This window comes from Phaeoacremonium minimum (genome assembly GCF_000392275.1).
Source record: "Phaeoacremonium minimum UCRPA7 unplaced genomic scaffold PA7_03_scaffold_544, whole genome shotgun sequence".
NCBI classification, from domain to species: Eukaryota; Fungi; Ascomycota; class Sordariomycetes; order Togniniales; family Togniniaceae; genus Phaeoacremonium; species Phaeoacremonium minimum.
The window spans coordinates 7,001-21,864 of NW_006921446.1; the positions used below are offsets into that span (position 1 = coordinate 7,001).

Genomic DNA, 14,864 nt, shown 5'->3' on the forward strand with positions numbered 1-14,864 from the left:
TTGTTCTTTTTGGTCTCTACGAGCCACTCCTCACCGTCGATTCCCTGCATACGGAGCCCTAGGCCTGTCAGTCCTGGAATGCTCTCGAAGCTGTTGATAACACGCATCACTGCCGGTCGTGCAATGGCCCATTTGAATAGCCCCTTATAGGGGTAAGAGCCTGTAACAAACGTCGATCGCACAACGCTTGAATATCGGACAGTGAGGCTCAGGGCCACAAATCCGCCGAGCGAGAAGCCGACGACATGGGCTTTTCCGCCGTGGGCGTGATTCTGAATGACCGTGTGCACCTCATCAGCCGCCTTTTCAAGTGAGAAGGGGCCGATGTTGCGGGACTCAGAGTGACCCGGTAGATCTACCAGTATGAGATGGTGGGATGCGAGAGTTTCTTGTGCGGCGACAGCTTTCCATTCTATGTGACTACCACCTCCGCCGTGGAGGAAGATAATGGATTCGGGCTCGTGTGCGTTGCGCTCCTCAAAGAACAATGTCTTCTCAAGCGGCGTCACCGGAAGCATTCCTTTGCTAGGAGACTCAAGGCTCAATGACTCGGATGAGTTCCTTTGATTTGTTACAGTTTAGATGCAAGTCTCCTTAGAATTGGTGGATGCATAGGTTTTAGCTTGACTCCGCCTCCCCACCCAAATAAAACGGACAACGATCAGTGTCCAGCGTACACGCGCGCAAACGCATTTAGAAGCTTCTTACGGGCTGAATGAGAGAATCCTACTCGAAAAAGAAGAATGTTCTAGACAATATAAGAAAGGCCATTTCCAACCTCAAGGATATGTCTTCTACATTTTTAGGGTAAACCTAGCTTATATAGTTAGATTTTGGCAAGGAAAATCAAATTTAAAGTGCTATGGTCCCTATTAGAGGTTCTACATTATATTCAGACGATAGTTCATTTGCTGGTACTGGTGGAGAGATCGGCTGATTTGATAGAGGAATATCGAATATTAGCATGACAGCCTTTAAAACAGGATCCTCGAAACTTACTGGTTGCTGCTGACCCTAGTATAGCGACAAATTGGGGTCCTGTTCAAAAAGTGAGACACTAGCCATACTATCATTTGGGGTTTTTTTTTACTTAACCAGGATACCGCCCAACGACGGTACCTTCGGCTCGAAACTGCAGTTGTAACACCAGCAGTCCCTTCTGGACGAGGTTGTGGCGGGCGAGTGAGAGAGTAAAGAAAGACATGAAATGGAGATTGCGTAGAAAACTGTCAGCAGTAAATCGTGCCTCCATGATGTCGTTGTCACTGTCTAGTTCATCGTTGGAGACACGCTGGAATTTGGTGGCAAATTTTCATTGGTTGGGTGCCAGCTTTCGCCCGAGCTGACGGTTCTATTCGTGAGGAATTTCTGATCGCTGCCTACTCCTCAGTTATGGAACCTGCACCGCTGCCTACGCATATCGTGCCCTAGGGTCTGAGATACGTCGTAATCGACACCGGCCAGCGATACTTTCTGATGCTGGCCAGAATGGGCAAGCTTTTCTTCCAGCTTAAGCAGAAACTCGCAACTGGCGACCGCGATGAGCAGTCGGCAGACTCGATAGAGGCACCTGGTACTTCAACAAAAGCCTTCCCTTCCGGTATCAAGGTCCTGCATGAGGTGCAAGACTATATTGTGGAGTATGTGTATTTTTTTCAAGAAAATGGGAACATAGCTAATGATTCATCCTCCAGCATCGTTTTCGTACATGGACTAACAGGTGACCGCGAACGAACATGGACTGCCGACGGCGCATCCGAGCCATGGCCAAAATCTCTTCTTCCATCCAAGATCCCGAACGCAAGAGTGTTAACATTCGGGTACGATGCATATGTAGCCGATTGGCGCGGGGTAGTGTCAGAGAATCGGATCGCCAATCACGCCTGGAATTTGCTTACATCTCTCGCGAGGCACCGAGATGACGACGTCACGGTAGGACGTGTCAATGGTGGAAGGAGATACATGCTGATACTAATAGGCTGAACGACCCATCATCTTTGTCTGCCATAGCCTAGGAGGGCTAGTCTGCGAGGATGTATGACTCCAGCCACAATTCATTTAGAGCTACACTAATGGAGTTTCGCGCTATTCAGGCCTTGGTCACGTCAAGACAACGATCAGAAAGACACTTGCAGAGTATATTTCAGTCGACTTCTGCCATCCTCTTTCTTGGCACCCCTCATCATGGAGCTGGACTGGCTAGATGGGCCGAACTCTTTTGTAAATCTTTGGGCCTTGTGAAGCGAACAAACCCCGGCATCCTAAAGGTACTTAAGCGTGATTCTGAGGTCCTTGCGCGAATACAGGATAGTTTCCATACAATGGTCATGGCTCGTAATAAGATCGGACTGAAGCCAATCGAAATCAGCTGCTTTTATGAGGAACTCCCTATGCCGGGAGTCGGCTTAGTCTGTTTTGTCCATCCGATTGCTCTCCGACTCTAACTGACGCCGTGGTATAGGTCGTGCCTCACGGTTCAGCTGTTCTCCCGGGCTATATTCCAATTGGAATCCGGAAGAATCATAAGGATATGACAAAGATGATTAACGAAAAGGACCCAAGTTTTGAGGCTGTATGTGGTGAACTACGTCGATGGATTAGAGATATGCTCAAGAGTCAGGAGCGTTCAACGAAATTTGAATCATTGAATGAAATGAAGCAACCTTCAGCTACTGCAGATGACAAGTTGGTTAATAGCCCTCATGCTGATATCCAGAAATCTGAGATTCCAGACTTCGATATTGGCACTATCAGTCTTCCTAAGCTTATTGGCACATTCAAGCACACCATTGATCTTTTCGGATTTGTGAAGGAAAGCCGGCGATTAGGCCGGCAGTATGAGATACTGGATACTATGCTTGACCTCGAGAGGATTGCCCTTCTTCAGTGGGCTGAGCGGGTTGAACTTCTTAGCACTAATTATGACAGACGGCTCGACGACTCCAATAATCAAATCCTCATCATTCGCATACTAGCTACGATTAGCTCAACTATATCTAACACAAACAATTTACAAGTACCGCATCAAGAGAGTGAGCCTCATGTTGCATCTGTTCCCGCAAACATGATAGCGGCGGGCTTACCTGAGGAACTTTTCACAACGGCATTACCCTCGCAGGGAGTTACACTTAGCCAGCTCTCTGACTTAGCACCGAGCTACATGCGGCTCAGCCAGACCCGAACGGACAAATTCGTCAAGGATTTCAGGTCTCTCCAACACCGCAATGGAGCACAGGAGGGGTTCAAGCCAAGTAGTCAGCAGAGTCCATGGATGATTTCGGACAAACAACAATTCGAGGACCTTGTTCAGACATTAGCTCGACTCACGTGGAATCTGAACAATGTTGTTCCTCCTATCAGCAAGAGTCCCCATGCGACCGATGTTAGAATTGCTGAGGACCTTGGAATCATAAAAAAAGACATTGACCGCCTGAAGATCATTTTTGAGGCATCGGTTGGTCACCATCATTCTGCCGCTGAGTCATCAAGACAAGCCATTGAAACAATACGCCAAGATCGTATTCTGAACAGCCTTTGGTTCAGAAAGATAAACGAAAGAAGAGAAGATATCACTTCACGTCACGAGAATACCCTCAAATGGATATGGGACACTCCAGACGGCCCTGGCTCCTGGAGCAACTTCTCTCAATGGCTTCGCAATGGTTCTGGCATATATTGGGTTTCTGGCAAGGCGGGAAGCGGCAAATCTACTCTTATGAAATATATCCTCCTCCACCAGTCCACAAAACAGAATCTTTCCGAGTGGGCTGAAGGAATGGCCTCCTTCACTTTTAATTTCTTCTTTTCGAATCTTGGCTCAGACGAGCAAAAAACGCAGGAAGGAATGGCAAGGACGCTACTATACCAAATATTGAAAGAAAATCGGCCCCTCATCCAGACTACATTACCAAATATGTGGAAGGAAGTCTTGAAATCGGAGTCAGCCAGTTATGAAAAGACAATCGATACCGCACAAGACTCTATTGGCCTGCCTTCTGCAGCCGAAGTAAAATTTGCCTTCGAAATGGTTGGAAATCACATTTCGACATTAGGACGTACCTGCTTCTTTATTGATGGCCTTGATGAATTCGAAGGCAACTACGAGGAAGGTATTGCATTTGTCAAAAGTTTGGTACAAAACCAGAACATCAAAGCAGTCATTTCCAGTAGGCCAATTCCTATATGTGTTGCGGCTTTCGGGTCTCTACCACGCCTGCAACTACAAGATCTCACTCGTACCGATATTCAGTCGTATACCGAAGACATTATTGGAGGCCATCCATCAATGATGAAACATATGAGAAGATACCCAGATGAGTGTCGTTCGCTCTTAGAGGAAATTGTAGAGAAGTCATGCGGTGTATTTCTCTGGGTCATCCTTGCTTGCCGCTCTATTCTTAACGGGTTCGCTGATCATGATCGGCTGCCTGAAATTCGTCGACGAGTGGACGAATTGCCTCCAGAATTAGAGGACATGTTCATGCATATGCTCGGGAAGATCTCCAAAAGACATCGGCAGCAGGGTGCACAATTGTTCAAGATCTGTCATACTTGCCAGACTACCTGGTCACCGTTTGTGCAGAGAAACTTGTTTGCACTCGGCTTAGCATTGATTGAGAATTATCAAAGTGATCCTGTGACATTCCAGAAGTTCACGAATGAGGTTAAAGTGGACCTGTGCGAAGAACTTGAAGGCCGATTGAGGAGTCGTTGCGGCGGATTACTTGAATTCGCTGCAGGACGTCGCATGCCTGCAAGCCAGGATCGCCCAGAGGATGAAGTAGCCAGTGCCCAGGTTGTCTTTATGCATCGCACCGTGGTTGAATTTCTCAGCAATGATCATGTCTGGGAGCTTGATTGCCTGCAGACTGGAAGTGACTGTTTCAATGCGGCCACAGCGTTATCTTTATACGGAGTTCACATGGCTAAACAAATGCTGGACATGAATAATGACATACAAGCGATGGACCACTTCGAAGAAGGGCTTTGGTGGGGAGCTCAAGCTGACAGACGGAGACCCGGTGACAGCAACAATTGCTTTCTTCATCTTGATCCGTTTCTCAAAGATCTTTCAGGAACAGAAACTCGCTCTGCTACCCTGAAACGACTTTCTTCGGCTGTACTTCATGCAGAAACTAAAAAATGCTTACCAGTTGCTCTACTACTCGCCGTTGAAGCTTCTGCTACAAACTTTGTTCAAAATCGTCTTCAGATGCAAGGTATGCCGGAGAAAGGCCATCGCTCATGTGGATGCCATCCAGTCCTTTTCCATGCTCTTAGAAAGCAATTCCTCAGTATGAAGTTCAGGGATCAGCCTTTGAATGGTATATACCATTCTATGGAAATGGTCCAACTTCTCCTTCTTTCTAACTGCGACGGGGCTGAACTAGTTAAATCCGACAGCCAGAACGATTACTTTTGGTCGTTGTGGATAGATGACATCCTCACTCTGCACGACGAGATTTTGGGTTTAAGAGAAAAGCATGATAGAGTATTTGGGGCAAATGATAGGACCATGTTCTTGAACATCGCAGAGGCCTTCCTCAAAATTGGTGTTCATACCCAACTGAAGACCTTTGAGTTGCATAGTTTGACTGAATTCATACAACATGTATTCACTGACGAAGGTGCCGGACAGGGGGAGGTGAAAAGGGCTCAATTGATCTTGGACCAATTACCAACTTGTACAAGGGTGGTACCAGCAGCTGCAGATCCAAGATAGAGGCTTAAGTCCCATTGAAACTTGCTGGGTCTTGAGCCGCGTTGAAAAGTTCAGGCCCTACATCGGTGAAATTCAGAATATGGTCACAGCGAAGCCTATACTCATTGCCTAATTCTTTTATTTGAGGACTCAATGAAGTTACAACCTTTTTTGTAGCGGAGATCTTAATTGGATCCAGGGAAGCTCGTCTAAGCGCGGCATATAGACGTACAGGCAACAATTTTATCCAGATTTCCTACTCAAATCTCAAAGTGGTGAACGAGATAGTAGCGGACTTGTAATTCGCTTTTTTTCAACGATAAACTAAATCTAGAGGCAATAACTTGACACCGCGACTGTACTTGTAGAATGTTGCTCCATCATCCCCTGACAGACCTGAAGACCATTGTTTCCGCCGTGTGTTTTTAAACAACAACATTTATGTTGTCCTATGCGTCGTAAATCTCACTTGTTGAAACTTAAATCATACATAGTGCGCCTAATGCTAAGATACTTGTGATATCATCGCTTTCGTAGCCACTACACTTCGTGGCACGAATCGAACAGTCCGGATTTTCGGTTGAGCCTGGGGCTTCTCTAGAGCTAGTAGACCTCTGAGGGGATCGATAGCCTCAAGGGTTGGCTTTTCTTCAACGGGGATAACTTGGAAGTGTGCAATCAAGTGTAACAGAACGCTATATAGCGCCTTTGTTGCTAGATGGCTAGCTACACACATACGCCCACCTATACCGAATACGAATTGGTGCCGATGAGCTGCGTTCTCGTCGTCAAGCCAGCGCTCGGGAGCGAAAACATTGGGATTCGGGAAGACGTTTGGATCTGAATGAGATATAGTCAGCATCTGTCCATCATAGGCCGATACTCCTTCTGGACCGAATTTCGCAAACATGGTGTCCCGTCTTTCGCCTCTTTCATAATCAAAAGCTATTGAGAACGGCACAAACCTCTGTTGCAAACCCATGAGTTCAAAAACATCCAAGTATTCGGCGGTATGGTTGCTCCCCTCCATGACACATCTAAGTGGGCTGCCTTTGGTAGTGCAAGTCGATGCGCGACAAAGTATCGGCCGACCTCCTTGGTCAAAGCCTCAATATAGGCTACCTTGGAGTGGGCTATGTCGGGAGACTCAATAAGGGTGGCGTCAGTATCTATAATTGACTGGTATGCCTTTTCTTGGATATCCTGGCGGTATGCTAGGAGAACTATGGCCCACATAAGCGAGCGCTTCGTAGTGTCCTGACCAGCCATCATGCTCAGGCTCACACTGAGGATCTCTCCTTCTGTGAGCCCTTTGCTCTCTGGATCTTTGATAACGTTTCCTTGGATACTTTATAGATAAATTAGATTAGCAGCCTTCCGGTGAGCGAAGCGGGTATAGAATACCATGGGTTATCTATACCAAGACTTATCTCTTGCTTCAACTTTTTTTGTAGCAGATTATGATATGAGTACCTTCTCCTGCCGATATCTGCCATTTCGCGGCTGTTCAGAAGGCCAAGCCAACCCCCTACTGTATAGATTGGCCGAATGAGAGGGATATAATTCATATAATTACTAGAAACTGTACTTAGCTTCGAAATCTGTTCCTCGATATAAATGATCTCCGAAAGAAGCATGTCTCGATGCAAGTCTCGAACGTCATCAATGCTATATATAGTTGATTAGCTTTTGGCAGTATCGAATGCAGAAAACGGTGTATTCAGACGTTCCGCTAATAGCAGGGGATCAAATACCGGGTCCCATAGCTCAGAGTCAAACTCAAATTCATCCCGAACTTCTTAGAGATATCATGCACGTCTATCGGCATTTCACCATCGTTACCAGACCTTAAGATGTCCAGGAGAAAGGCGCGTGATTCCAGGTTTATAATCTATCACTGTTAGCAGCATGTTCCAGTCCCAGAGCCACAAAGGGAGTCAACTGACGGGAAAGTAAGAGACAACATTAGCTTTATTTAAAGCACCCGCTGCTAGCTTCCTCCGTCTCTTACAGCTGTCGTCCCAAAGGCTTGTTCCAATACTTGTCACTGGCCCTCCTCTCTGGACTTTCTTATGTAGGACATAAAAAATTGGCCTGCCATTAGTTGCCTCCCTCTGACCAAAGAGCTCTCTCGCCGCAGAGACGCTATTTACTACCACTGCCGTCTTATTGCCCAGCTGTAATTGGAATACATCACCATACTCAGCAGCCCATTTTCTATACTCCTGTGCGCCATGCTTTCCATGAAGAGATGGAAGACTTCCGAGGAGAGGATAACCACGCGGGCCTGGCAAGTGTGCAATACGAGACTGATAGCGTATAATCTCATTCAAAATGATGTAGAACAAGACTATGATTGGAGGTCCTAGCACTACCCATTCGATGAATAAAGTCGTGAGTGGAGTGTCTGGGCGGCTTCCGAATAACGAGGAGGAAGGTGCGATGCCCATTGTCAAAACCAGATTTGTCTCTATTGACCGATCCCAAGGCGTAGGTACGTCATGAACCAAATGATTCGCCAAATGCTGCAAAAATGTGTGATGGTTTTTCCAAATATCGGACGGATTGACCAGAGTGATACCGGTAGATGTTTAATAACCGGTGATTCGTTTTGGGTTTCTACTGAGTAACCAATACAGTTGTTTCAAGAACCATATATGAATTGATACAAAGTCTTCAATATGAGTATTGGTCTGGAAACTTCTTTATGCTATTCACTTTCGTCATCGAGACCTTTAATCACGACGCATCGATAAGAGGGAAATAGCCGTACCGACCATAGGATTGCTAACATCTCCCCCACAATGCGAGATTTAACCACTAAGAAACTCTGTCTTGCCGATCATTCAAGGAAATTACCCTCTAGACCTTGAGAAATCTTCTGCTATTTTGGAAAGCCCGAAGGAAGCAAGTGCATGCTCTTCCTGTACTATCTTTGCTTCTACACCTCTAAGCACGTTGGTGTCAATTCGGCGATGACGCAGATCACGTCAAATGTGCTAGGCGGCGGCGTTGCCTGATAATAGCAACGCCGACGCACAGAACCCTTTCCACCACCAAGAGCGGAGCAACCCACCCACCTGTAAAGTATTGATAATTAAAGATCACTATGTAAGGTGGGAAGAAAAGGGGCCAACTAGTCATTCAACCCTGAGCTATAGGTATACATGTAAACTATTGCTTCGCCTCCCGATTTCCTACAGAGTAGTGGTGACATGAAACGGGCGGATACCAACACTGCAAATCAATTTCTCGATAAGGCAGGCAAAGATCGAGCAGGCAACAGACAAACCTCTAAACCGTCTCAAATTCAGTTTACAATTATTACCACCAGTCACTCATAGAGCTATCCAGACTATAAAGCACATAAGAAGACTACATTTGGTATCTATCTTCTAGTATGGACAAAAGACAGGGTTGATGGGTATTGATCACTTGTACTCAAGGAAGCACCAACAGGGATAGTCTTATGTCTTCGTCTACTGTCCGAGCAAGAAGACTATTTCAATTCAGTACAGTCCTGGTCAGAGCCATACTGTCCTTATTGACCCAAACACATCAAAAATAACATGACCTGATTTGACAGGTTGAGATGGCGAGATACCTGGTCAACCAGATCAAGTGACACATGATATAAATAGTACCATTAATACGATGCTCTTCTCGCGAGACGATCCTATCTGTTGCCTTCCTAAATCTCCCTCGCCACTTCATTCCAAGTTGACCGCAAGACAGATATTTGGCAACTAGCTTTTACATTCAGGGTTGAAGTACCAATGTCCTTGTCCAGGCCTCTGACAGTTTATCACGAAGAAAAAGACATTAGAATTGGCCAAGTGGATAAATGTCATATTATCTCAGCAATTCGAGATGGACCACAGAGGCTACGAGATATTGCCGGTGCTATACACGACTTAGAGACCGCTCTGGAGCAACTCTCATCGCGACCCGAGCTCTTCTTAAAATTGAAAGAAAGAACAGTGAGGTGTTTCGAGGATGTCCCCAGATTTGAGCGAGATTTAAACAAATTGGACACCTCACCCCAAGCCAGTAGTGTCTCTAAAGCCTGGAAAAGATTCAACCTTTCTTTGGCAGAGAAGGATGATCTCGAGAATATTCATTCGGTGGACCTAGGCTAAAGAGCCTATACTAATCTCCTCAGGAAGGGTAATCACCTAGCTATCAGTGATGGTACTCCTCCGCCAGGGTAATAAACATTAAATCCGTACTAATGACGACGGTCATTGCACTTGTTAAGGCTACGAAGATTCTATGTAACTCTCAAGATCTACTAGATTCTATAAAGGCAGTAATCTTGACCGAGAAGGGCCCTTGCTGAAGTCACAATTATTTCCCTGGTGGACGAGTAGAACATAGATCGACCGGCAAGGATTTAATAGTTTTGATAGTATAGGGATAGCTGGTTGTAGTATGTTTAAAGAGCCATCAATACCTAGGTTCTTATACCTAGAGCTGGTTGACCGGACCAGTGACGTTGCACCGCGGGTGCTGCCGCGCCGAGCAAATGTGCCCCGCTATGTGGAAAACACCAAATTGGCGGGGTTATTAACGCGTCTGGCAGTTTTGCATCCTTCCCAAAGCTTACTTTGCAACATAGGGGAGAGACAGTGACCTTGATAGCGCATCTGGCCAGAAGGAAAGGCCATTGAGGTATCAATATGGATATCGACGATATCCTGAGGGAGGTCGACCCTACCACCCACACAATCCCCTCCGAAACACGCGACTTGCAGGCGCTGACGCGTGCATGGGTTGCGGAGAGATCTGCCCCTGAGCTTCTAGAGTAAGCACACATCTTCTTTGGAGACGAATCCTGCGATAATACTAGGGATAGCTGCTAATTGTACTTCCTCTCAAGGTGGCCTGTGGACGGCTTGTTCGAGCGCATCAACGAGCGCATAAAGACGCAGATCGAGAAGGTCGAGGAGATGACGGGTGACATGGACCCCAAGACAAACTTCGCCTTGATTGTGATCCAGACCGAGCTGGAGAGATACAAGTACCTGGTGCGGAGCTACCTGCGCGCGAGAATTGCCAAGGTTCGAGAAGAAGCCTCTCAGTTGGAGACCAAACGTCCACGGGGCACAGCTTGACTGACTGGTGTGGATACAGATCGACAAGCACACGCTACACTACCTCTCATCACCTCTGCTGCGGTCGCGACTATCGGAAACCGAGCTGGCGTACGCTACGAGGCATCAGGCGATGCTGCATAACCATTACCTCTCGTCATTCCTATCGTCTTTCCCGCCAAATCTGCAGAACCTCAACGACACGGCGGGCAACATCAGCATGATCGACGCCCCGGACCTCGACTCCGCCGTGTTCATACGACTGATAAGAGACTCGCTGGTCGAGGGCCGCGGCACAGACGCAGACGGAGGAGTAGACGGGCAGAACGGCGATATTTTGATTCTGCGATGGTCGGACGCGAAGCCTCTTGTAGACGCCGGCCATGCGGAATTAGTATGAGGTCCTAACGCACGAACCCCGACGCCATTCACGCTATTTTCAACTCAAGCATAGAGACAAACCTTGAATTGTCATGATGTTGTCTCGACGTGCTCTTTTTGACTCGAATTTCGCGAGTTCAAGTCATGACACAGGCAAGCGGACCCGACCTTTCCCAATTGGGGAATTAATGTCTGGCCAATCAGATTCGGGCATCGTTGCCTACCATATCTGGAGAGTTCACGATGCCTCTTCATCTCCGTTGTCTCCAGCTACCGGGCTGAGAACTGACGGAGTTTGCGGGCGTATCGAGTCTTTATGACCAGTACATTAGCGCTATAAAGGAGAGGACGTCTCAGGAGAAATGCAGGAGAGATGGCACCAGCCCAAGCTTATTTCCCCATCACTTCTCCTCCTTTACACGAAAGTTGATCACATATCGAACCAACGATGGCCGCTACCACAGAAAAATCGACTATCGTCTTGATAACTGGTGCCAACCAGGGCATAGGCTTCGAGATTGCGAAGAAGTTAGGCAAGGATCATGCCAATTATCATATCATCATGGCGGGACGAAGAAAGGAGGCAATTGAGGAGGCCGTCAAAAATCTTCAAAGCCTGGGCTGCTCCGTGGAGCCACTTGTCATGGATATTACCTCGGACGAGGCCATTGCACAGGGGGCCGCGGCCGTTGATGAGATACATGGACGGCTGGACGTCCTCATCAACAACGCTGGTATCTCGACTGAGGGTGACACCCCAACTCGCGAGGCCTGGCGTCAGGACATGGAGACGAATGTCATCAGCACCAACAAAGTCACGGATGCCTTCATACCCTTACTACGGAAATCAACGGTGCCCTGCAAGCGAATCGTCTTCGTCAGTACCTCCCTTGCCAGCATGGGTGACAAGCTGAACCGGAACGATCAATATCACAAGGTGGATTGGCGGATCTACAGAAGCAGCAAGGCGGCGTTCAACATGCTCGCTGCTTCCTACATAGTTGACTTCGAAGACGATCCGACTTGGAAGATCAACATCCATGACCCGGGATACTGTGGCACGAATTTGAATGGTTTCAAGGGCTTTGACACTCCCGAGAACGGCGCTCTCAACGCTTGCAGACTTGCAACCTTGGGCCCGGGTGGTGAGACGGGCACGTTCTCGAACAGACATGGCCCTGTGGCCTGGTGAAAGCCGTCAGACACGTTATGCGTAGAAATAACAGTGAAACTAAAGGAAATTATCTAAAATTTATGAAATATCATGGCCTTCTTCATGTACATCGACGCCGGTGAAGACCTGAAGGAGCGAAAGCTTGGCCTATGCTGTCAGCACTTAAATCGAGTGCCGCACAATCGCGCTACGGCACAGCATCCACGGTGAAAAGAAGTATTCGGGAACTGTGCGTTTGCGCTGGACAGGCTAAAGATACGCCGACAGTGGATTGGACATTTTGCCACTTCTGCCCGTCGCTGTGTGATCGTGGACACGTAACGAAGAACAAGTTTTCTTGACAAGCTCAACTCGTATTGCTGCAGCATCTCCACCATTTTGCCTCTGGAGGGGGGTGTACGACAGCACGCCAGAGGGGCAACGTTGGCGGCGCGGCTAGCCGCCTAGAAATGTCCAGAAGGGTGTCCCCATCGGAGAAATTTACAATGGCATTTAGTTCTAAAGAGGAAGCTCTCCATGTTCGGTCGACGCCACCGGTCATGGTAACTTTGGCTTTTATGCTGCGAACAAGGCTGATGAACACTTATATGTACAGAAGAGAAGAAGAAGGAGAAGGGGAAGAAAGGTGTCAAAACACAGTCCCGCTTGGTGGGTGGCTTTTGATCGTCATGCCAGAGACAGACCACTCATAAACGACGGAGCGTTGATGTCTCGGCCGCTTTAGCGCTTGGGTGCCGGTAAGCGGAGACCCCTGCCCGTTAGCTTGGGGTGGTCGCGACCCTGGAAATCCTAATATTAGACCACGACTCTCCTATACATTCCTCTCCCAGTCTTTGGAGGCACGAACAGTTTGGACAGAGCCAGGTCGAAGCATCAATGGGCTTTCTCGCCAAAACAGCCTTGAGCATCTGGTATCCCTCTTTGATGCCCAAGTGGGCCAACATTCGGTACTGGTGAGGTGTCTGAAAAGATTTCATGATTGCTGCTGGGTATCCTGTCAAGGTCTTACCTAGCGTAATGCGGAGAAAATCGAACACGAGATGGGCCTCGCCCACTGAGCGCCTGATTGGCCCAGGTCCAGCGATCGAGCCAAATCGGGCATTCTCGTCCAGGCTCAGCGCGCTGCAATTTAAAGGGAATTAGCGGGCGGTGCCACCCCTGACGTGAAACCCGGCACACCAAGACATTCACTGGGCCATCATCCCAGCAAAATGCCCTGGTAAGCTGGTCCGCATGGACGCGGCAGCTGGGAAAAGCAAGGAAAGAAAAGTGAAAAGAGTCTGAAATGGACCCTCAGCGGAGGAAACCTGACGATGTACTGCGTAGTGTAGCCTTCCTGGACTGGGGCTTCTAATGCCCTTGGCTATGCTCGGCTAGCATCCCCTTTGGCCCGTACTGTCCGTGCTGTGTGTGCATGGCAATCCTCTCTTAAAGCTGGCAGCTCTCCCGTGTCCGCGCTTCGTCTTCTCTTGACCGTGTTTTCTGTCTCATTGCTGCTGTCTTGTGTTGCTACTCCAGCTTTCTCGACGTCACCCCACGCTCGTTGCTTCCACGGCTAATTCGGTTCATCACTCTCGTTCAGACGACCCTGTCTCTTTACAGTCTACTTCGTGTAATACAGTAATACCCTACCTACTTTAATAATCCAGCCAAGATGCGCTTCACTGCTGTCCTCTTCGCCGGCGTCTTCGCGGCCTTCGCAAGCGCCCAGTCCACCACTGTCTCCTCGAGCCCGAGCGCCACCACCGACCCCGTCCAGGCCTCCATCATTGCCTGCCTCAACAAGTGCGATGATGGCGACGTAGACTGCACGGCTCACTGCATTGCTGTATGTTGAAGCCCTCGAAGGCTACTAAGCCGCGTATCTGAAGAGACATATCACTAACACGAGCCTTTTCGCAATAGGTCCCCAACCCCAACAACTCTCAGGTCAACGCGACCAACGAGTGCGTCGCCGACTGCCCCCAGGGCAACGGCACCGCGACCGACAACCTCAACTACGCCAACTGCGTCCAGGGCTGCATCGGCAAGTACTACTACACCAGCTCCGTCGGCACGCCCCAGACCACCGGCGGCTCCGGCTCCGGCTCCGGCGCCTCGGGCTCTGCTTCCGCTACCGCGACTGGCACTGGCTCTGCTGCTTCTGGCACCGCTGGCTCCTCTGGCACCGGCACCTCGTCTGGAACTGCGACTGGCGCGTCTGCTTCGTCGACGAACGCTGCTGAGGTCCTGCGCGTTGGCACCACGGGCGTTGGATTGTTGGGCCTGCTCGCTGCCTTTATGGCTCTCTAGACCCTAGTCGGGACTGTGTGTGCTAGCTGAGGGGCGATATTCTATGTACGGAGGTTAATTGGGGCGGAGCAAAAGATCGCACGACTTGGATGTCTAATTTTTTGCTGGAATGCGAATATATTGGATGTCGAGCTCTGTCGACTCTATGGTAATGTATGGTAATGTCAGCTTAGGGTTAGCTATGTAGATATGAATATCCCCAGTTGGGAGTGGTTGGAACTTT

General features: G+C 48.5%; 3 protein-coding genes across 3 annotated transcripts; all 3 read left to right on the plus strand.

The window, feature by feature from the left end:
• Positions 1 to 10,380: 10,380 nt before the first annotated feature.
• UCRPA7_7719 (putative dna replication complex gins protein sld5 protein) lies at positions 10,381 to 11,194 on the plus strand (the record flags this gene model as incomplete). The annotated part of the gene is made up of 3 exons (XM_007920240.1): positions 10,381 to 10,505; positions 10,581 to 10,761; positions 10,835 to 11,194. 3 exons carry the CDS (start codon positions 10,381 to 10,383, stop codon positions 11,192 to 11,194), a joined length of 666 nt encoding a protein of 221 aa, XP_007918431.1.
• A 429-nt stretch (positions 11,195 to 11,623) lies between these two features.
• Positions 11,624 to 12,367, plus strand: UCRPA7_7720 (putative short chain dehydrogenase family protein; the record flags this gene model as incomplete). Its single annotated transcript, XM_007920244.1, has 1 exon — positions 11,624 to 12,367. The coding sequence occupies one exon, from the start codon at positions 11,624 to 11,626 to the stop codon at positions 12,365 to 12,367; it is 744 nt and encodes a 247-aa protein (XP_007918435.1).
• Positions 12,368 to 14,003: 1,636 nt separating this feature from the next.
• Positions 14,004 to 14,641, plus strand: UCRPA7_7721 (hypothetical protein; the record flags this gene model as incomplete). The annotated part of the gene is made up of 2 exons (XM_007920241.1): positions 14,004 to 14,177; positions 14,255 to 14,641. The coding sequence occupies 2 exons, from the start codon at positions 14,004 to 14,006 to the stop codon at positions 14,639 to 14,641; spliced, it is 561 nt and encodes a 186-aa protein (XP_007918432.1).
• Between the last annotated feature and the right edge of the window lie 223 nt (positions 14,642 to 14,864).